General features: G+C 27.6%; 6 protein-coding genes across 8 annotated transcripts; 3 read left to right on the forward strand and 3 right to left on the reverse strand.

The window, feature by feature from the left end:
- Nucleotides 1–450: 450 nt before the first annotated feature.
- LOC130665111 (alanine--tRNA ligase, mitochondrial-like) lies at nucleotides 451–4,054 on the forward strand. 2 transcript variants are annotated; one of them, XM_057465390.1, is made up of 6 exons: nucleotides 456–996; nucleotides 1,059–1,981; nucleotides 2,078–2,582; nucleotides 2,637–3,240; nucleotides 3,321–3,744; nucleotides 3,814–4,054. In XM_057465390.1, exons 2-6 carry the CDS (start codon nucleotides 1,178–1,180, stop codon nucleotides 4,036–4,038), a joined length of 2,562 nt encoding a protein of 853 aa, XP_057321373.1. In that variant the 5' UTR covers nucleotides 456–996; nucleotides 1,059–1,177; the 3' UTR covers nucleotides 4,039–4,054. The 2 variants fall into 2 exon arrangements, with proteins under 2 accessions (XP_057321372.1, XP_057321373.1); XM_057465389.1 differs by having other exon boundaries at nucleotides 451–1,981.
- Nucleotides 4,055–4,059: 5 nt separating this feature from the next.
- Nucleotides 4,060–6,367, reverse strand: LOC130665115 (phosphatidylglycerophosphatase and protein-tyrosine phosphatase 1). The gene is made up of 6 exons (XM_057465395.1): nucleotides 6,319–6,367; nucleotides 6,164–6,254; nucleotides 4,779–4,921; nucleotides 4,635–4,715; nucleotides 4,334–4,567; nucleotides 4,060–4,210 (listed from the first exon to the last, which is right to left on the reverse strand). The coding sequence occupies exons 2-6, from the start codon at nucleotides 6,177–6,179 to the stop codon at nucleotides 4,088–4,090; spliced, it is 597 nt and encodes a 198-aa protein (XP_057321378.1). The 5' UTR covers nucleotides 6,180–6,254; nucleotides 6,319–6,367; the 3' UTR covers nucleotides 4,060–4,087.
- LOC130665114 (mitochondrial GTPase 1) lies at nucleotides 4,933–6,179 on the reverse strand. Its single transcript, XM_057465394.1, has one exon. It carries the CDS (start codon nucleotides 6,177–6,179, stop codon nucleotides 5,214–5,216), a length of 966 nt encoding a protein of 321 aa, XP_057321377.1. The 3' UTR covers nucleotides 4,933–5,213.
- A 180-nt stretch (nucleotides 6,368–6,547) lies between the features above and the next one.
- LOC130665116 (60S ribosomal protein L23) lies at nucleotides 6,548–7,633 on the forward strand. The gene is made up of 4 exons (XM_057465396.1): nucleotides 6,548–6,658; nucleotides 6,903–6,986; nucleotides 7,168–7,296; nucleotides 7,371–7,633. The coding sequence occupies exons 1-4, from the start codon at nucleotides 6,646–6,648 to the stop codon at nucleotides 7,565–7,567; spliced, it is 423 nt and encodes a 140-aa protein (XP_057321379.1). The 5' UTR covers nucleotides 6,548–6,645; the 3' UTR covers nucleotides 7,568–7,633.
- A 2,144-nt stretch (nucleotides 7,634–9,777) lies between these two features.
- LOC130665110 (cyclin-T-like) lies at nucleotides 9,778–18,619 on the reverse strand. Its single transcript, XM_057465388.1, has 7 exons — nucleotides 18,322–18,619; nucleotides 17,468–17,678; nucleotides 16,926–17,049; nucleotides 16,745–16,790; nucleotides 16,122–16,212; nucleotides 12,709–16,029; nucleotides 9,778–9,871 (listed from the first exon to the last, which is right to left on the reverse strand). The coding sequence occupies exons 1-7, from the start codon at nucleotides 18,465–18,467 to the stop codon at nucleotides 9,800–9,802; spliced, it is 4,011 nt and encodes a 1,336-aa protein (XP_057321371.1). The 5' UTR covers nucleotides 18,468–18,619; the 3' UTR covers nucleotides 9,778–9,799.
- Nucleotides 18,620–18,964: 345 nt separating this feature from the next.
- LOC130665113 (KAT8 regulatory NSL complex subunit 2) lies at nucleotides 18,965–21,651 on the forward strand. Of its 2 annotated transcripts, none has more exons than XM_057465391.1 (6): nucleotides 18,965–19,285; nucleotides 19,412–19,957; nucleotides 20,019–20,187; nucleotides 20,361–20,539; nucleotides 20,608–20,867; nucleotides 21,081–21,651. In XM_057465391.1, the coding sequence occupies exons 2-6, from the start codon at nucleotides 19,414–19,416 to the stop codon at nucleotides 21,468–21,470; spliced, it is 1,542 nt and encodes a 513-aa protein (XP_057321374.1). In that variant the 5' UTR covers nucleotides 18,965–19,285; nucleotides 19,412–19,413; the 3' UTR covers nucleotides 21,471–21,651. The 2 variants fall into 2 exon arrangements, with proteins under 2 accessions (XP_057321374.1, XP_057321375.1); XM_057465392.1 differs by having other exon boundaries at nucleotides 18,968–19,285; nucleotides 20,376–20,539.
- The last annotated feature ends 220 nt before the right edge of the window (nucleotides 21,652–21,871 follow it).

A 21,871-nucleotide genomic window follows, 5' to 3' on the forward strand; every position in this document is an offset into this window, starting at 1 on the left:
GAGTTTCAACTACCCAAGTAGCACAGAGACAACTGTAATTCTAGAACCTTGGAGATCTTTGATCTGTTGTTCGTACGTGGTGGTACAGTAGACCGTACGATCTACAAGTACAAAACGTAAGAACTACGAACCAGAATTCAAGTACAATAAATACAATTCATGGCCAAAAAAAATTTTTATGAGGCCTCAGACAAGCAGCAGCATGAAGATAAATGAAGATGAGCGAGGATGCCGCTGTCCATGTCTTCCTATGAAGAGTAGCCCGTAATTTTTTCCCTGTTGAAAATAAATCAGCACAATACGGAAGTTTTTTGTTCTTTATGATGTTCTCTAATAGGAGAAACCCGAAGAAGTCTTGAGAAAAATTTATTTTTCGAATTTGAACCCATATGCAGATAGCGTTGATCGGCGGAGATTCTGCTGTCTATGCATTTTTATTAAGAGTGGCCCGTAACTTTTGTTCTGTTGGGAATAACTCATCACAATATAAACGTTTTTCGTTCCTTACGATGTCCTCTAATAGCAAAAACCCCAAAAAGTCTGGAAAAAAATTTATACCAGATAATCTGAGCAAAATCCAAGTGCCAGCAAAACGGAGATGACTTCATTTGTAGTCCAAGTGAAAATACAGATAACGGCCTTATCTTTGTACGGTTCTTGTCTAAATGTTCAATGCAGCCAACAATTTTTTAGTAAATGGAAATTTAATTCATCCTTCAAGAGTGCAGTCACAAAAAATTTTTTTTTAAATTTTTATTCATGAAAAAAATAAAAGTATTGAAATCTCATTAAAAGTAAAATCAAAGATTTTCATAAAAATGTTGTAAAATAAAATTTTTCAAATTAAAAGTCTAGTCTACTGTTAGTTTAACCTAAAAAATAATTTGAATTTAAAAAAATGTATAAAAGTGCCAAAATAATAAGAAAAGAATTCATCGATTACTTTAGCAATGAACTTGATCATAAATTAATACCATCAAGTTCAGTAATATCATGGTGCGATTCATCAGTACCATTCGTAAATGCTGGCATGAATCAATTTAAAGGAATTTTTTTAGGGTATCACGATCCACCGGCATCTAAAGTTACCAATCATCAAAAATGTATAAGAGTTGGTGGCAAACACAATGATCTAAATGATGTTGGTCATGACACTTATCATCATACATTTTTTGAAATGCTTGGCAATTGGTCCTTTGGTGCCTATGGAAAAGAAGCTGCATGTAATTATGCCTGGAATACTCTCACCAAATTGTATGGCATTGATAAAAATAATTTGTATGTCACATATTTTGGAGGTGATAAAAAATTAAACATTGATCCTGACTTTGAGTGTCGAGAAATCTGGCGTAAAATCGGATTGTCTGATGATAAAATACGCCCTTGTACAGAGGACAATTTTTGGGAAATGGATTTATTTGGACCTTGTGGTCCCTGTACTGAAATTCATATTGATCGTAATTATTCTCCAAATAATAATGACAATAAGTTACAACATAAACAAGCTGATGAATTAACAGAACTATGGAATATTGTATTTATTAATCACCAAAGACTGAAAAACGGATCTGTGGTACCGCTAGAGAAACAATTTATTGATACTGGTATGGGATTTGAGCGACTGGTTGCTGTCTTACAGAAAAAAAAATCAAATTACGATACAGACATTTTCCAACCACTTTTTCAAGCGATTCATGATAAATCTCATGCTCCAGTTTATCGAGGAAATTTTGGAGCTGATGATGCCAATAAATTAGATACAAATTATCGCATACTAGCAGATCATGCAAGAATGATTACGGTAGCACTCGCTGACGGTATGATACCAGAAAAAAATCATAAACTCAAACGAGCGTTGCGCAGAGCCTTGACTATCGCAATTGAAATATTTAAAGCTGACAATTTACTGAGTGAACTTAATTATCATGTCGCTGAAAGTCTTGGTGATGTTTATCCAGAAATAATTAAAAACTTAAATCAGGTGATGGTTTTTCATGGTATTTGTTAAAATTTATTACTAAAAATAAAATTAATCAATTGTCTTTTATTAATTACCAATAAATTTACTTTGTTTTAGATTCAAATTATTGTAAATTATGAGAAAGATTTGCTCATATCACAGCGCGCTTCAGCAGGAAAGCTATGGAAAAATCTTATTGAAATGAAACCAGAGTTGGCAGGAATTAGCGATCCCTTTGCTGCGGGTCTTATTAATGCGTACAAAGAATTACTTACAATTATTAATAATAATAATAATAATTTTTCTGTATTACCTGGAAAAATAGCTTTCAAATTTTATGATACCTATGGATTAGATTTAGAAGCAATAAAAGAACTTGCAGGGATTGAAGGCTTGTCTGTTGATGAACAAGGATTTCATGATTATTTTGAGAGTGTTAAAATAAATTCAAGAATTGGTAGCACTAAAAATAAACGTAAATTTATTTCTCCAGTTACTGTGGATCAGTTAAAAAATAATAAAATACCAAAAACAGATGATTCTTATAAATATAAATATACTTTTGATAATAAATATAAATTTGATCCATTAGAATCTTCGATAGTAGGAGTAGTAATTGATGGTAAGTTTATTTTTTTTTATCTTTAAAAAATTTTTAATACAAAAAAATTTGTAGGGAATTTGGTAACTGATAAAATTGTAAAAATTAATGAAATGCAATCAAAGTCTGGAGAAATAGGATTAGTTCTGGACAAAACACCTTTTTATGCCAACGAAGGAGGACAATTGTCAGACAAAGGAGTGATAAAAGTAAATAATCATAAATTTAATGTTACTGCCGTTGAAAAGTCACAAGATTACGTAATTCATTATGGAAATTTTGACAGAGAAAAAAATATCGAACTGAGTACAAATGATAAAGTTATTGCTACGATTGATGGAGAATATCGCACGGGTTTGATGATGAATCATACGGCGACGCACTTGTTGAATGCTGGTCTGAGAAAAATATTTCCAGCAATTGCTCAACGTGCCAGTGTTGTAACTAACAGAGACTTGATATTCAAATTTAGCACATATGGGATTAAATTCATGCCCCAGCATCGTCTCGAATTGGATTCATTGATAAATAAATGTATAAATAAAAAAACAAATGTCGAAACAAAGTCTATAAATATGTTTGAATTGACGAATGAAAAAAATTTGACATTAATTCCTGGGGAAGTTTATCCGGATACTAATTTGAGGATAGTTAACATTCAAGGAGATTTAATATCAAAGTAATTTATAATATAAATTTTACCGGCTTATATTTTCTTGTCTTATAAATAAATGAATAATAATTTTAAAATAATTACAGAGAAGCTTGTTGTGGAACTCACGTACACAATACTGGAGTTTTAGAAAATTTTTCAATCATCGATGTGACACCAAAGAGTTCATTTCAATATATTATTAAAGCTGCAGCTAAATCTGATGCTAAAGAATCTAATAATAATAATAGTAACAAAAATTCAAAAGAAACGACGCCGATAAAAATAAGTTATTTAAATAATGTCGAAAGTAGCGATGATAAAAAAAAAATAGTTGCAGCTTTTATGAAATCAGAAATAGAAAAAGCATTAGAAAATAAAAGTGGTCCATATATAGTACATTGTCTTGAATCAAATGACATTGAAGCTGAAAGTGTTCCTCTACAAAAAGCTGTTGACTTTTGTAACTTACCGATGTTTTTAATTGTCATGTCGAAAAAAAAATTAAAAGTCCGTTGCTTTGTACCCAAGGTGATTTATTTTATTTATTTATTTAAAATAATGAATAAGATCATAAAATTATAATTATATTTGTTGCAGGATTATCAGTCGAGTTCATTTAATGCCGAATTATGGATGGATTCAATTAAAGAAATTCTACCAATTAAAATAGGATCGTTTCAGGACGAAGATCCTCTGGAAACATGTCACACTAAAATATTAAAGATTCCACGGGATAAAATTAAAAATCTTACTGATAGCGCAGTAGCAGAAGCTGAAAAATTTGCATCGCTGTATTTTAAATCAATGATAAATAAAAAATAATAATTTTTACCTTAAAAAATATAAATTTCAAATTGTTTTATTATAATCATTAATTTTTAATATGATTAATATGAAATGTTTTTAACGCATTCCATTGAGCAGTGTGTAGAAGTATGTGACTACGTTTACTTCTCATATAATCTACAGCTTCTGATGGAGTCCACCCGTGTTTCTAAATTAACATAAAAATTATTTATTTAATTAACGGATTATAGGAAATTTTTTTTAAAAATCCACCATGAGGATAAATAAGAAAGTTAGATTTCTATGAAATATTAAATTTACTAAAAATTACCTTCATCAAATAACAACCAACAAGTGTCGCACTTCGTGTTCTGCCAGCTTTGCAATGTACATAAACTCTTCCTAAACTTTTTTCTATTTTTTCTGTATTACTATTATTATTATTAGGAATATTTTGGAATTTGTTAATAAAATTAACGCCTTTCTCAAGCTTCTCTTGGCAGGGCGCTTCAAAAATATCTGTCGTTGATAGTTGAAGGAATTCAACTCCGTTTTTGGACCATTCCTTTTTTTTTCAAATAAATAACAAAGTTTATTAATAATTTAATTTAAATTTTAAGATAACTATTTACCTCAGCGGAATTTGAAAAAAGTCGAAGTTCATAATCTTCGTTCATAGATACGACTGCGACAACTTTTTCTTCATCAATTAACTGGCAGAAAGTAATTTATTAAATAGATAAATAAATAAATAAATATATTAATAATTTATTTACCTGCTTTGTCATGTGCCGAAAAGGTAAAGCACCAAGAATAACTGTATCGTCAATTCTATCGTACCATCTACGTGTACTCATTTTTTCCATCATCATATTATAGACTAAAGTTGGATAAAATGTAACTCTTGCAAACATTATTGCTGAAATTTATTTAATAAAAGTCTGATAATAAAATAAATAAATATTTTAATACAAAATCTAACAACGATTTGGTAGGAAATAAAAAATATGTTTATGGTAAAACTTAAAAGTAGAATGATTGTGAAAAGAAAGTCAGCATATTTAAATAGAGTGGTGGGGATCGAAGTACGCCAAGGGAAAGGCATAGTAGTAATTCTCTGTAGTTTAAATGTGTAGATAAAATTATTTGAAATTAAATTTATTAAATCATTATTATTAATATTTACAGTTTATTTTAAAAATTTTAATTTATCATAAAATATCATCATCAAGACATATAGGACCTAATTCACCATCACGAAATACTTTTAAAAAATGTTGAGCTGCAAAGTCGCAATCTGGTCTTATTAATATCTGGCCGTCGTAATTTCGTATACGTTTAGTTTTTCTTAAATTAATAGATATTTCAGTCAATACTTCTAGAATATTATCGTTTGGTTTTGATAGTTTTAAATTATTGACGTATTCAAAACGCTGGTTTTTATTGAGCCAATAGAGAAGATAATCGGCCATTATATCTGGGCCAACTAAATGATCTTGAAGACAACCGACAAGTGACAATTTTAATCCTGAAAATATATCTGTTATATATGGAGTTAGGATACCTGGTGTATCAAGTACATAAACTGGAGGTTTATCAGATATTTTAATTCTATTGAGAACAGATCTCGTTATTCCAGCAACGGCACCAACTGCTGTCGCATTGCCTCTACCCAAATATTTATTTCTTAATCTATTAATTAATGATGATTTTCCTACATTCGGGACACCAATAATCATTGCGGAAAATTCCGAACTGTCAGTTCTGTTGTAACGATTTGATTTTTCAATTAATTTTGTTGCTAATGGTAATAATGAGTGCATTCCTTTGCAGGTTTGATCTTTAAAATTAGTAAATATTATGTGCTCAAAACCCTCTTCAGTTAATAATTTCTGATATTTATCAGCTTTAGATGTGTCTGCAAGATCTTTTTTATTTAACACAAATATATGTGGCTTCAAACCACTTACTGATTTACGAAAATCTTTATTACGGCCAGAAATAGGTACACGTGCGTCGTGTACTTCAATAATACAATCAACATTTTTTAAATTCTGCTGCATCTGTCTCAGGCCTTTTCTCATGTGCCCAGGAAACCATAGAACTGATTCTTTGTGAATTACACGAAATTTATCACGTAAATTAGATACAATTACTTTACCTCCTAAATTTGCCATTTTTTTTAATTTACATAAAAATTTTCTCGCTGTCGTTGAACTTTTTTCTGATTATTTGAATATTTTTAGAATTGTCTGAAAATAAAAATATTAATAATTATATTTTATCATTGCAATAAATTTATTTATTCCTTCTTACTTTTTTTTTAAATAATAATAATTTTTAAACTTTATGACATTTTTTTTATTGTTGAAGCCGCCAATAATTTAATAAAAGTTATTGCTTACTTATTCTTGATATTTTGTGCACATGATAGTAAAAAAAAAAAACATACATGTGAAGAAATGATTTCACTTACCGGTATTCGGTACTGCGGGAAAAATGAATTTTCATGTTGCGCCACCTAGAGTAATAAAATGTAATTAATGTTGGGTGTCTTTTTCTGGTGGTATTTGTCGCGCTCTCTTACACTTAGGATCTTCAACACGAAAATTTAACCTCGTTTTATTCTTTCCTAACATCAAGATGTCTAAGAGAGGTGCGTGGAATTTTAACAATAAATAAATCCCGTCCAATCGGCTATTAATTGATTATTTAATTATTTAAATTTGTTAAATAATATTTATTTAATTGTCTATTTATATAATTAGACAAAAATTTATTTATTATTTCATCGAATTAATAGTTTATTGTGTTTATTAACAACGACTCGGAGCATGATATTTTGTGTTTATAATAATATATATATATGTATTTTAAAATAAAATTTATAATTTTTTAAGGTCGTGGTGGTTCCGCTGGAGCGAAATTCAGGATATCTCTTGGTTTACCTGTTGGTGCCGTTATCAATTGTGCGGACAATACAGGTAAGTTTTATTATTATTCATTTGATAATTCGTTGACATGATAACCTTCAAAAAATTTCCACATGTCTTGGAAGATACTGAAGTTTATCTTGTTCTATTGTTTGTATTTAATTCATTTTCGCGCCATTAATAAAATACTTTTGAATTTAAAGTAAATAACAATATTAAAAATTATTTATAGGAGCCAAAAATCTCTATGTCATCGCCGTTCAGGGTATCAAGGGACGTTTGAATCGTCTTCCAGCTGCTGGTTCAGGAGACATGATTGTCGCTACTGTCAAAAAAGGCAAACCTGAACTTCGTAAAAAAGGTAAAGATAATTATTATAATAAATAATTTAAAAATGTTTGAATATATAGTTATTTAAAATTTAAAAAATTACAGTAATGCCCGCCGTGGTAATTCGCCAACGAAAACCTTTCCGAAGGAAGGACGGAACTTTCCTCTATTTTGAGGACAACGCTGGTGTTATTGTCAATAACAAAGGAGAAATGAAAGGATCAGCAATTACCGGTCCTGTTGCTAAAGAATGTGCTGATTTGTGGCCGCGTATCGCATCTAATGCGAGCAGTATCGCTTAATTAGATCTAAATATTGTATACTTTCATTTCTGCTACAAATAAATAAAACTGAAAAATTTAATACAATTATTGTTTATTTTTTTTTTTTCACAATAATTTTTTTAAATAAACTATTAGCTGCATTTGAAATTAAAATAAAACAAAAAAAATATTTAGCTTACAAATCAGGGAAATTACCAGATACAAAATTTTGATTTAAAAAAAAATACACTTACGATAAATATCAAGGATTTTTTTACGCTTACTTCTACTGATGAATAAAATAAAACTCAAACTCAGCTTAAATTAAATTTTTATTTACATTTACAAATGATTTTTTTCTCATTCAAAAATTTATAATTCAACACAATTTTAAATTAAGAATTAATCTTATTTATTTTGTTGTATTCAATTGCAATATAATAATTGCATTGTTTTTTTTTTTTTTTAATTATTAAAATGTGCATAAAAACGCGCACGCCAATATTATAATTGATATAAATAGTTAAAAATAAAGAATATAATAATAAAGTTTATTATTTAAAGAGATAACATACAAAACAATGATTACTATTATGTATATATATTTTTTGCACAAACTTTTTCCAACTTAAATGCATGAAAAAAAAAAAACTTAAACGTTTACGAAAAAAAAAAGATGGAAAAAATATTTAAATAATAAAGCAAACATTATTTCGCGCGTTTTTAAACATCTTCACACCTAATGTTACTATTTGTTTTTTTTTTATTTCAGAATTAACATTCATTTGGTTTATTTTGGCATACAAAATAATTTTATTTACATTTTTATAAACTTAGTTAATTATTACAGTTATTATAATGAAACTTGTAATGCTATTATATTTAATTGATATTAATTAAGTAATAATTAATTATGTATATTAACTATTTTTACATAATTAATACACAAGAGGCATTTTTCTGTTATTTTATTATTTTTTTTTATTTTTCATTTTTATCATTTTTTTTTTAGTTTTTAAATAATACACGTTGCTGTCAATAATGAGGACTGAAAAAGAGCGTTTTATTATATTTTTCTTATTAATTTTTTTCTTTTTCCTTTTAATATTTACAGTGTAAAAAAAATAAGAAAAATGAATTTTAGTTATTTAATAAATAGTTTTTTTTGTTCTTATACATACATACGTAAAAATTCACACAGTAACAATTATTCTCTCAGTTGTACATTTTTTACATAAAACTTGCTTTCGTTATTTATTTAATTATTATTTTTAGGTACTCAAATTATACTTGAGACAAAATTCTTCCTTCATATTAATATAAAAAATGTTTATTAATTAATGGATTATTTTATAAGATATAGAAAATTTAAAAAAAAAAGAAAAAAAAAATTAATTTATTTGTTCTAATAAAAAACTTAAATTCGAAGCCTCAACTTTTTATTTCGCTTACCTGAGTAACAGTTATCAATTTTTTATTTTTTTTTTTTATAACAAACTGATTAAGGACATGAGTCTTTATATTATTAATTATACTCTAATTAACTATAATAATCAATATTATAAATAAATATTTATTTTGAAAAGTTGATTAATAAATATCTTGACTGTTAACAAATTTTAAGGCAATTAAACTTATTAAGTATAATAATTAATTTTTTTTTTAAATTAATTTTTTTACTTAGAGTTTAAATCAAGTCATTTTTAATTTTTTTTTTCTTTTATCATTACAAATAATAATAACCGCGAATTCTAGTTTATCAGAGATAATATATTATAGTTTTAAGTGAATAATTAAAATTATAATTATTAAATTTTTAATTAATTCAATAATTATTATTTAATTGTTAATAGCAATTAATTTTTTTTCCCAACATTTTACTATTACTATTATTCTTATTTTTTTTTTTTATAACTAAATTACATCGAACGCAATTTTTTATTATTAGACTAATTATTTTTTTTTATTTGTTTATTATTTTTGTAATTTTTTTTTTTCGTAAATCTCAAAAAGAGAAATTTAGTTGAATGTAATCTATAATTTTATAATAACAAACTTAATCAATTGATTAAATTAATAATTTTTCACCTAATAATTTATTTTTAATTAATTCACACTATCACTCAGTCAATCACTCTCTCATGATAACCGTTTTAAATTTCCTTACAATTTATAAGGTATTATAAAATATAGTAAACTTTGAAATTTAAAAACAAAGTTATTTTTTTTAAATCAATTATTTAATTAAATTAATTTATTTACGTCTTAATATTACGTTGGATGTGATTGCTGTGACTGTGACAATTTACTTGAACTCTTGTGTTCTCGAGACGAATGTTTATCCTGTAACATTAAGAATTAAAGAAATGTTTTTTTTTTTTTTTTTTTTTTAATTTTTAAACGGGAAAAATTTAAAGAGTGGAAATGCTGCTGACAATTCGTAGTTTTTTAAATGTTAGAATGAATAAATAAAGTCAGTACAAAAAAATTAAAAAATGCGCATTCAGATATCAACCAGTATGCGTTTTTTTTTTTTTAATTTCATTATTTTAATTATGAATTGTTTCATGTCTGCTACATTCACACTCATAAAAATTTAAAAGTTTAAATTTCTTTTTTTTTCAGAATGATGCAATTAATAAGGATTCGATGATTGGTAAATGAGTATGATTAATAATGATTAATGGTTTTTAAATATAAAAATAATCATGCACATGCAATATAAAATCATGCAATAAATAAACAATTAAAAAATTTTTTCCCTGTTACCGTCACCACATTAACATAAGAATTTACAAAATGATAATTTTTTAAAAACTATTGTTATATTATAATTAATGTTGTAATTAAAAATAAAAAATAATTGTTAGTAAATTAAATGTTACAAAATGAATTATGTAATGATCAATGAAATTGTAAATAAAATAAAAAAAATAACGACAAAATAAATACTAAGGTAAATATTAATTTCAATTTATAATTTTTATTTAATAAAATTATTATTATTATTTTCATTTACGTTATTAAAAGTAATATTCTTATTTATTATTAATTAAAACGTGTCATATATCAATTATTTTGATTTTATTTTTTTTAAATTAATTGGAGAAAAACAAAAAATATTTAATTAATAAAAATTTCATGATAATTATATCGGATATTATTAATGAGTATAAGAAACGTTTTAATTAATTGAAATACATATACAAAAAATACAAATTAACCGTTTTAAATTACGTTAAACAATTTTTGATTTAATATTTTTAATAATTCATTTAATTATCGTTTTTTATAATTCAAAAAACAAATAAATTTCTCACTCGCTCTTCCACACTAACTCTCACGCTATTTAAATAATTAAATTAATAATAATATTTTTTATATTTATTATATTTATATTTTTCGGTAAGTGTAATTATTATAATGATAATTAAGTTGACTAAAAAAATACTTTTATAAAAATTAGCTAGATAATATTATCTATTATTTTCCAATAATTATTATTAATATTTAATCTGCAAATTAATTGAATTTTTTTACGCATAAATTCACCTTAGCAATTATTTTGTCTTTTATATTTGATTTTTTTTTGTCCATACAAAATATTTATAAGATTATTTTTTAAAAAATAATTTTATTTGTATCAAATGTCGTTTGATTTTATATTTTTTTTTTTACTTATCGATATAAATCTTAATAGTACTTGAGCCATTGAAAGAAAAATAAAAAACATAACAAATTTTAGAGATAAAAATAATAGAGAATCTCTAATACAAATAAAAGAAAAAAAAACATTTATGAAAATTTCTATCAACAACTACATACTTATATAATAATATGTATTAAGAAATAAAAAAAGTGTCGGCAAGACTTGGCGGTAATTTACAATAGATACTATAAAAAACAATGTACATAAATATAATGGTAGTATAAATCTATCGGTTTGTAAATTGATATTAAAGAATGAGTGTATGATTTTTTATGACGCAAGTGACGGCGAATGGGATTGAACCCGAGTCCTTTGGCACAAGAGTCTCGACCATGAGCCATTGCGCTGCTTATGGATTTGAATATAAAGTAATGATTTATGCTAATGTACAATCAATGGCAAAAAATTATAAATTTACTAGAAACTTTATTTAATAAAATACTTGTGTACTTTTAATAAATTTTTTTTCTTATTTGAAGATTATTTTTACTTCAAAGCAAAAGTCTCGTGTATATTTTTTACACTTTAATCTGATAGTAATAGAATAAAAAAAATAATACTAACAAAATAAATGTTAAATCAATAACAGCAACTACTTTATAAACAATTTAAAAATAATAGTTTAATTCGTAAATAGTTTATCTATTTTGATATGAAATAAATCAATTTATCGTGAGAAATAACGACAGTAAAAATGAACCAATGAAACTATCGGATTTTAATAATCATGAAAAAAAATCTATAAATGTTCTAATAAAAAAACTTTAAACCATAAAATAAAAATCTATTCCGATAGAGGTGGTGGTGGTGGAGGAGGTGAAATATCTGGCGGAGGTGGTGGGGGAGGAAAAGATCCCGGAGGTGGTTCATTAGGAAGTGGAGGTAAAGCTGTTAAATTTCCTAATTCAACATTACCGAACTTTTGTTGAGTCGTTTGATTTTGCATTGGAAAAATATTATTACTATTACCCGCATTATTATTGAAATTATTGTTAACTCCCGTATTAGCTAAATTTGGCGGTGGAACCGAGGTATCAATAGTTCCACTCTCGGTAACAATAACATTAGAAATATTGGGCTGTTGCGGATATAAATTAAATGGCTGCGAGTATTGATAATACAAATTCGGATCGCAATAGTATTGTTGATTATTAAAAATCGGTGGTGGAGGATAAGTAGTAAAAAAATACGGGTTATCTTGTTGTAGCTGCTGTTGCTGATGCGGTTGCTGTTGTTTTTGTTGTTGTTGACTATTACTATTATTACTACTACTATTATTATTACTACTACTACGACTACTATTTTGCATTTTAAAATTATTTAACTTAAAATTTTTATCAAAATTATCATGCTCAATACTTTGTTTACTATAAAAAAAATTATCACGCTGTAAATTCGGCTGTAAAAGACTAGAAGGCGGAATACGGGTATTTAATTGTCTAGGAAGAATTCCTCTGCCGCCTCCACGTACCTTATTATTACTGCTTGTATTATAATGACGTCCATTTTGCCTCTCATTCGGTGCTCTCTGCTGTTGTTGTTGTTGTTGTTGTTGTTGCTGCTGCTGCAATTGATGGTGTAATTGCTGTTGCTGATTCACCTGTCCAACTAATTGATTAGCAGGATTAACACTACTACTGTATTGAAATTTTTTCGATGGAGGTTGTGAAGCACTTTCCCCTTCTCTTTCACGTTTACGATTGTTATCAATATTGTAACAATCTTGATTAGCAGAGCTTGTAGCATTGGTACGAATTTTAATTTTTAATGGAGCTTGTACATCACGTGAAACCGGTGTAATTGTTGATGATGATGACAATGATGATGATGATGATGCTTCTGGATTTTTAAGTCTTTCTTTAGGAATTTTAATTTTTAATCTAGCATTTTGTGGACTCTTTTTTTTATTATCATTGCTAATTGTCGTTGTGTCCATAAGATTTAATTTATCTTTAGGAATTGTTATTTTAATTGGTGCTGTCATAACGTTATTATCCTCATGTTTATTACTATCACGTTTATCATTATTGGCAGCATCTTTCCGTTCTTTACTATCTTTATCACGATGCTTATCCTTATCTTTGTGTTTATGTTTATGTTTATCTTTACTTTTTTCCTTGTCTTTATCTTTATGTTTGTGCTTCTCTTTCTTCTTTTTTTTCTCACTTTTGTGATGATTATCAACTTTTTTATTTGTCAATAATCCTGTTCCAGATGAAGAATCTGTCGTTACTGTTGTTGTTGCTGCTGCTGTTGATGGGATTTGAGTAGCATTAGTTATTGGCACTTCAGAAACAATTATCGGGGCTGCAGAAAACGCACTTATGTCAACAGTTGATACAAATGACTCATCATTGTGTAATTCGGAAAAGTTTGTTGCTGCTAATGATTTATTTAATTCTGATGAGGATGTTGTTGTTGTTGTTGATCCAGTTGTGACTATTGTTGTGACTAATTCTTGACTTTGATTTAAATCATTAGAGCTTTGTGAATAAATACCTAAATCAGAATTTCCTATACTTTGCAATAATGACGGCATTGGTGCTAATGGTTCTTGTAGTAATGCACTGATACCTTGTGCTGATTTCATCGGACTTAAATCATTTTCAATTTTAATTGATGGTTTAATATCCATTTCTAAGCCATTATTAAATAGACATGAATGTAAATCAGCATCAAATGGTTTTAATAGCTCGGGTAATTTTAAATGATCAGACATCAAATTTGTTGTTGCTGTTGATGACTGAGTTGAACTCAATAAATCTGGCAATCGTAAGGATTTGGTATCTAAATTTATATTATCTTCAGACTTAATTTTTTTTCCTATTTCTTGTTGCTGTTGTTGATGGTGATGATGATGATGGTGATGGCGCTGTTCAGAGTCATTGCGTTTTGTATTCAAATGTTGATTTGGTAAATCAGGTGACATTGAAAATAATGAATGAGTATTTAGATCCGGTAATACGTCTTGATTTAATTCATGTTTGATAAATTTATTTGACACTGGTGGTGTTTTTTGTTTTGTTGAAAATTTATTACGTTGATTTAACGCCGGTATATCTTGTGGAGGTGTAATTTTATCTGGACTAAATAATGATTTATGTTTAATTAAAGGTACTTGAGAGTTTAATTCATCATGTTTACGTTTATCATCACCAGCAAGTGGTAAATTTAAATTTAATTGATTTATTGTTGATGTTGTTGTTGATGCTGCTCCTGAAGATGTTGTAGTTGCTGCTGTTGTTATTGCTGCTGCTGCAGTACCATTTTTATCTTTATTATATATTTGTGCCATGTGAGAATGTTGTTGTTGCTGCTGTAATAATTGCTGTTGTTGTTGTAACATTTGTTGTTGTTGTTGTTGCTGCTGCATCTGTGATGATGATTTATTGACAATTTGTTTTGATAAATCATGAGGATATATGCTTCTATTTGAATTATTATGTCCTAGTTTATTATCTTGACTATATTTATTTGGATGATGTGATTGTTTCAACATACTAGCAATATATTCTTCTTTTTGTATTTCGGCACGTGGTTTGGGTATTGGCAATGGTTTTTCAATAAGTTTTCTCACTTCTTCACTGCGTTGTTCCAATGAATCTGGTAATTTACGTGATAGTCTATCATTCGAACGCATGTGTTCTGGATATTTAGGTGGAGGTAATGAAGAAGAAGTAGAAGAAGAAGAAGAAGGTGGAGGAGGAGGATTTGGATATTGTGAATTTTTTTGTTCTTCTTTACGATGATCAATGATTTTATGTCGTGGATCGTAAGCACGTTTATCATGTTGTACTTGACGATTAGTATTGCTGTGGTTATTATTACTATTATTAATTTTATCAATTGAATGTTGATTTATTTCCGGTGTTGGAGGTAACATCATATCATTTGTTGAATCATTTGCTGTTGAATTTAAATCTTTAGACGTTGTATGGCCACTTGTGGCAGTAAGTTGTTGATGGTGTGAATAATTTGGTGCTTGTGGATAATCTCTGGGTATTCGTTGTCGTGATCCATCACGTGATAAATCACGAGTAGCTGAAGAAGAATTTGAATGTCTTTGAGATGACGATTGTAATTTAAAATCTGGCCGATTATGATGATGATGATGGTGATTATGGTGAATATTAGCTTTTGGATTAGCTAGTGCTAGATGTTTTGCTGACATTGATGTTCCTGAAGTCGCTCCAGATAAAGATGTCGTCGATAATGATGACGACGATGTTGTAATATTTGATAATGGTGTTGATAAGGACGGCTGTTTATGATGATGACTATGATGGTGTTGTTGTTTTGAATCTTGTGACAAAGTACCACCACTGTTAGATGCTAATTTTTCACGTTCTAAACGTTCACGTTCTTTTTTATCACGATATTCACGATAATCAGTTGGTGGCCGTTGTATATTTGACGACGATGACGCTGATGAAGATGACGAAGACGTCGAATGTGCTGCTGCCGACGCTGATGCTGCGGCTGTCGACGATGATGATGATGGTTTTTTCTTTTCTTCATCAGTTGGATATGGACGTGCCGATTGAAATGAGGGACCACCATCATCTACAGCTTGAACTTTACGTGGTTCAGCGTCAAATGGTGAATTTGGCAAACTTGGATGATGCATACTAGGGCTCTGTCTTTCAGATATACTCATTATTTTTTTCTTTAAACGAGACGGGCATTTATCAAAAATGTGAAGAAATTCTGCCGTCAATTGAGCTAGTAATTCTGACGTCACACTCCGATCTACATACCAAAACCAACTTTTTCCTTCATTGCTTTGAGGAATCTATGAAAGAAAGAAAAAAAAAAAAAAAATTTATTAAAAAAAAAACTTTCATTGTCAATTGGTATTTTTTTTTCTTAAAAACGGATTCTTACCTCCCAATTAGACCATTTACATGCTAAATGAATGCAGAAACAAGCCACAACAGTTGGTTTGTATTGCAGACACATTGTTGTCAGGTGTAAGCTATTGGAATTTAAAAAATATCCTTTTAAGTTTAATTAAAATTTTAAACTTTTTTAACTAATTGTTTAAATGTAGGATAAATAACGTTAATCTAAGATTAATTGTTCAATCGCTTCGATTCCTTTTTAATTTTTTTTAAAAACTCAAATTTACCTTAAGATCAAAAATCCTTGGACTACTCAAATTATTTTTTCATTTAAAAAAATTTTTTTTACTCATTTATTTTTTCTGAAGGAAGACTTGAACAATTTGATTTTTTTTTTCAGTCTTCTCTGTTATTCAACTCTTATTTTAAATTCTTACTATCAGACTATAACCGAAACTTTTATTGATATTATTAATGGAAATAAATAATCAAGATATTGCTTTAGAATAATTCCAAAAGTATTGAAATAATTTAAATTTTGAATAGTTGTAAAAAAAAATTTGTAATAAAATGAAACGGTTCAAGTCTGTTAAAAATTGAAGAGTTAAAGAGTAAAGAAGAAATTTTTGATTTATATCTATATATATGTGGTTTGTTTTTATCCACCTGTTTGACGCCATGAAGTACGAAGTCTGTGCTAAGTCCTTGCTCGCTGTAAATAAAAACATGAAATAATTATAAGCTTTTATTTTTATTAATATTTTTAATTCGTTGAAAGTTTTTTTCTTGATAAAAAATGTGTTCAACAAATTAAGTTACTTTGTTTTTAATAATTTAAAAAAATTACCTTTAACTAAATGACAACATCTAACAACGTGAGTATGTGGGTGATCAATAGCGACATCAAATCCTAATGTTTGTAATAAAACATTCTCATTAAATACTAAATCATGTGCTTCGCTTTGATATGCCTGCAATTAAAAAAAAAGTTTTAGCAAAATTATTATTTATTGCATAATAATATTAATTTATCAATGCAATTTAATAAAAAAACCTAATTTAGTAAGATGCCCAGAGACATTAAATAATTAATGATACTGAAGTTACCCGACGTCTGATAGTTTTCGGATTTTTTTTTCAAACGATAAATTATAAAAAAATAATTTTTGAAAAAAATTCATCTAGTTTTTGTAATTTTCTGCATGTACATATTTTTAGATTTTATATTTTAGTCATTGATTTGTTGGAAAAAAACTCCGAAAATTGTCAACTGTCTGTTAACTTCATGATCATGAAAAATTAATGTAAGCAAATTTTCCAAAGGAGATTAATTTATTGTAAGTTATGGCGATAAAAAGTAATAAATAAATAAATAAGTAAAAAATTTACCTCAGATCTAACATCAAGAGGGCTATTATCTCTATGTAAACACATATGTGCAACTTTAATAACATGTTCCAATTTTCTTGGTTGTTCTTCAACTTTGGCTGCTAAAAAAAGTGCAGCCGATGCAATTGAATTTCTATGAAATTGCGATAATGAGTGAAATACGTAGAATCTGTGCATGTAAACGATTGCTGTATTTATACACAATTGCGTACTGTAGATAAAATAAAATATATAACATTACATAGTTAAGGAATTTATAAATTAAATATCTTAAATAATAATAAATTTTATAAAATAATAATTTTTTTTTGTCCCTCATTTTAAATTGTTGGTACACCTGTCAAAACTATAGCAAACATAAATGCTGTACATGACCCGATTACGACTCAAAAATAATGCTTATTAAATGCTTTTAAATATTTATAATCATGATAATTATTATTATTTTATTAATTTGAATAATAATAATTATATTTACAGGGTATTTTTTGTTTTAAATGGCAGTAAATGTTAATAATATGAATGTGAATATGCGGATGCTACGCGTGACCTCAGTTACGTGTCGCAATGCTGTTTATTATCAATTTTGTTTTTTAAATTAAATGAAAATAATTATTTAAATAAATATATCTTCAATATGTAGCATATAAATATTCATAATAAATAAATAAAATGTAATAATTGAAAGGAAAAAATGGTGTTAAAAATATGATGAAAGTGTGAGGGGGTAGAGTGAAAAAAGTTGAAGCAGTAGCAGTACCAGCAGCAGCAATAAAAATAATAATAAAATAAGTAGTGAGTAAAATAAATAAATAAGTAAATAAATATTGTTTAATAATTAAATAAAAGGATACACGACAAGCCGTTGGCCCATGTCCTGGATGAAATTAGCAGCTTGTTGTCTATAACTTAATTCTTTATCTGCATCTATACCACATTTTCGACTTGGTGTATTTGCTAATTGTTCTTTTGTAAAGTACCATTTTTCGTCAGCCGCCATTTATATATATACACAATTATTTTTTAACTAACTAACACACATACTCAAATTCCATAATACATTTTTATTATTACAATATTATTATAAAAGTGTAATATATCTAAACAAGCACTTATGCACCATCACTTCACTTCACGTAGCTACTGAATAGGAAAGAGAAGAATGACAGAGAGAGAACACCGGAAATACCGTCACGACCTCTGGTGATTTTATTTTTAAATATATTATAGTAAAGTGGTCCCAGTAATAAGAGAATGCACCTCGGAAATTGCCCCCACTACCGAACATTTATGAACTGCGCATGTGCACAGAAAAGTGGGAGGACATTTAGCACATAAAACATCTAGAGTGGGAGTAAAAACCGACGACACCCGAGGTGCATTCTCTTGGTGGGATGACAATACTTGTTAACAACCATAACTAACTTCATGTATCTAGTAATTTTTTTTCAACGGTCGGTAATTCTCACTCACTCTCTCTCTTGCTCTCTCTATTCTCATCTGAATTTTGCTCAGATTTATATTTATGTTTTTGTCATATGTATTAAAATTATTATTTTTTTTTTAAATTAATAAAAAAATATAACATAAATTTATACTGATAAAATACACATATTTTATTATTTTGATAAATTTTTCTAAAACGGAAATGACATCTCACGGCTGACTACAAAGACGTCGCCATTAGTTTTCATAAATATATATTATGTATATTTATTATTTTCTCTAATATGTTTTTTGTGATAAAGTAAAATATTCAATTGTGTGTAAAATAAGTTGATAAGAAAGTGCTAATATTTAAGTTATTGTGTCGTATTGGTAAATTATTTTTAAATTATAATTTAATTACCAATAATAATTATTATTATTTAATTACCAATAATGATAATTATTATTTAATTACCAATAATAATAATAATAATAACGTTAAATTTTTTTTTTCAGGAATGTTTCGAGTTCCTAAAACAATGCCAACGATAACAACAACGTCAATTGTTTCATTGTCATCATCGTCGTCCTCATCATCGTCGTCGTCGTCGTCCTCATCATCGTCGTGTTCAGCTTCATCCTCATCGTTATTATTATCTTCATCAAATTTAGTAAACAATAAAATAAATAAAGGAGCAAAAGTATGTTGCTACGGATCTTACGATTGTACACAGCCGTGTTTAGATAATTACAATTATTGTCTGAGGCACATATTGGAGGATCCAAATGCACCGTATAAACAGTGTGCATTTATTTATAATACTAATGGACGCAAGTGTTGTAATCCAGCAGCTAAATTAGATCTTAAAGATACTGCTTATTGTAATGAACATACCAGAAGAGCGCAATTGGCTAGAATAAAATCAACTGCCAAACATACATTTCCCCAAACACCCGAAGGATTGATACTTAATCTACAGCATTATTCTAAACCAACTTTATTAAATTCAAATGGAAATGGACCACAAGTTATCGAAACCCAAAAATTATTAGATCCTTTTAGTAAGTATCAATATTTTTTATTTTTTCTTCATACATTTTTCTAATGACTCTGTTTTTTCAGCTGATATCGATGCAATAAAAGTAAATTCCAGCGGCTGTGATATTTTAGACTACGCTAGTTCATCTGACAGTGATGTTGAACCAACTGTTCCAAGCGAAGCTTTGCGAGGTACATATTTAGATGACAGTGACACTGAAAGTTTTCACAGTCCACAAGAAGATCCGTTAAAGTAATTATTGTTATTAAATATCATTTTTTAAATTAATAGATTAGCTAGTATGCTTCAGCTAAGCAATTGCCAGTATGTAGAATTTAAAAATTTGTTTTTTTGTTGTGCAATTGTAGCTGCTTTTAAAGCAAAAAAATTATGAGAACATATAATGTCTATCGATTAAATTTTAGTATTAATTTTTTAAGGTATGCGGGTGTATTTACAGCCGAGGAGGTCATTTATATAGCAAGAGAAAAATTAATTAAATTGCAAACACTTTACATTGACCAATTCAAACGATTACAATATACTTTACGAGAAAAAAGACGTAAATATTTACAGGCATTAAAAAAAGAAAAAGAAACTTTGTGTAAGTATTAACTTTTTAATTTTTATAATTACTATTATTAAATACATTTTTTGTATAAATAAATACAGGTAGTATACATGATCAAGAAAAAGAAACAGCTAAAGAAAAAAAAATTTATGAAAAATTAAAGGCATTGAATCGTTATCACCGTAGAAGTGGCGTCGAAGCTATTTTATATAAAAAGTCATTAGACAGACGCACTAAATCCAGCGAAGGGTTATCACAGAAACCGCCAAATATTCCAAAATGTATTTTTACTGAGGGAGGTGTCAAGTGTGGAGAAAGAACACTACCTTCTGCAAAACATTGCAGAAAACATATTCTCAAGGTTTGTTAAAATGTCCGGCTTTGTCTAAATTTTTCTCGCAATCAAATGAAAATTTAAAATAAATTGAACCGAGAATCTCTAGATTATAGAGCAGTGCATTAAACTTTGTCTTGGATTTTGTGATAACCACTTTCATTTGTGAGAAAAAATTTGACACAATTATTTGTGAATCCTTTTTACGAAATCAATAATTTCTTTTTTATTTTTTTTAAGGATCAAAATCAAGTATTATTCAAAGCTTGTGGTGCGATACGAGCAGATATTGAATGTCATGAACCAGTCCCAGTAATTTTTGATTCAAATTGTGTATTTCATATGGATTTGCCATCGACCTGTAAAATAGAACCAATGAAATTTAAACAAGAGATGCCTAAACATTCATTGTTATCTGGAATACCCTCATCAATGGACGTAGATCTTCTTGGTGAAGAAAATGGTGAAATAGATCCTGATGATGATGTTGCAGGATTGATGCGTGAGATGAATGATTCAGCGTCATCCACTAGTAAAAAAATTGATGGAACCTACAATGAAAGTATAAATAGTGAAGCGAGTACCGATACTGCACCGCAAAGTGATAAAGATGATATAATGTCTATTTAATAATTATTATAACTTATTAATTACTTGTATACATTTACTCTTTATTGATAAGAATTATTACTACTATTCAATTTTTTGTTTTTTAAATAAAAATTAAGTTAATTCTGTTGAGTACAAAACAAAGTAAATCATATTATTATTTAAATAATAATCTTGAAACGAATAAATTGACGAATTTTAATTTCATGAATAATTTGTTTTAAAAAAATATGAACGATGATTCACCCTGCGGCCCAGACCCAAATCTTAATTTTTGAGGTTCTTTCAGTATAAGAAAAATGAAATACTGAAGAAATTTTTTGAGTTCTAGAACATTCACGATGACATGGATGTCTGGAATGTGTCTGGGAATCTCATTTGTGACAATAGGATTTTTATTTTTTATTTTACCATTTGATTAT

This window comes from Microplitis mediator, chromosome 3 (genome assembly GCF_029852145.1).
Source record: "Microplitis mediator isolate UGA2020A chromosome 3, iyMicMedi2.1, whole genome shotgun sequence".
Classification (NCBI taxonomy): Eukaryota; Metazoa; Arthropoda; class Insecta; order Hymenoptera; family Braconidae; genus Microplitis; species Microplitis mediator.

Bases quoted from the DNA above. Each gene is read 5' to 3' on its own strand.
- LOC130665115 (XM_057465395.1), bottom strand. The intron at 4,568-4,634 runs GTAAATAGTTAT...TGAAAAAAAAAG, and splicing joins TTTTTTCAAATTCCGCTGAG to GAATGGTCCAAAAACGGAGT. The intron at 4,211-4,333 runs GTAATTTTTAGT...ATGTTAATTTAG, and splicing joins TTGGTTGTTATTTGATGAAG to AAACACGGGTGGACTCCATC.
- LOC130665111 (XM_057465389.1), top strand. From the start codon at position 899: ATGTATAAAAGTGCCAAAATAATAAGAAAAGAATTCATCGATTACTTT. The intron at 1,982-2,077 runs GTGATGGTTTTT...ACTTTGTTTTAG, and splicing joins TAATTAAAAACTTAAATCAG to ATTCAAATTATTGTAAATTA. The intron at 2,583-2,636 runs GTAAGTTTATTT...AAAAATTTGTAG, and splicing joins AGTAGGAGTAGTAATTGATG to GGAATTTGGTAACTGATAAA.
- LOC130665113 (XM_057465391.1), top strand. From the start codon at position 19,414: ATGTTTCGAGTTCCTAAAACAATGCCAACGATAACAACAACGTCAATT. The intron at 20,188-20,360 runs GTAATTATTGTT...ATTAAATTTTAG, and splicing joins CCACAAGAAGATCCGTTAAA to TATTAATTTTTTAAGGTATG. The intron at 20,540-20,607 runs GTAAGTATTAAC...AAATAAATACAG, and splicing joins AAAAGAAAAAGAAACTTTGT to GTAGTATACATGATCAAGAA.
- LOC130665110 (XM_057465388.1), bottom strand. From the start codon at position 18,467: ATGGCGGCTGACGAAAAATGGTACTTTACAAAAGAACAATTAGCAAAT. The intron at 16,791-16,925 runs GTAATTTTTTTA...TTTTATTTACAG, and splicing joins ATGTTGTCATTTAGTTAAAG to CGAGCAAGGACTTAGCACAG. The intron at 16,030-16,121 runs GTAAGAATCCGT...TTTCTTTCATAG, and splicing joins GTAAATGGTCTAATTGGGAG to ATTCCTCAAAGCAATGAAGG.
- LOC130665116 (XM_057465396.1), top strand. The intron at 6,987-7,167 runs GTAAGTTTTATT...AATTATTTATAG, and splicing joins CAATTGTGCGGACAATACAG to GAGCCAAAAATCTCTATGTC. The intron at 7,297-7,370 runs GTAAAGATAATT...AAAAAATTACAG, and splicing joins ACCTGAACTTCGTAAAAAAG to TAATGCCCGCCGTGGTAATT.
- LOC130665114 (XM_057465394.1), bottom strand. From the start codon at position 6,179: ATGGCAAATTTAGGAGGTAAAGTAATTGTATCTAATTTACGTGATAAA.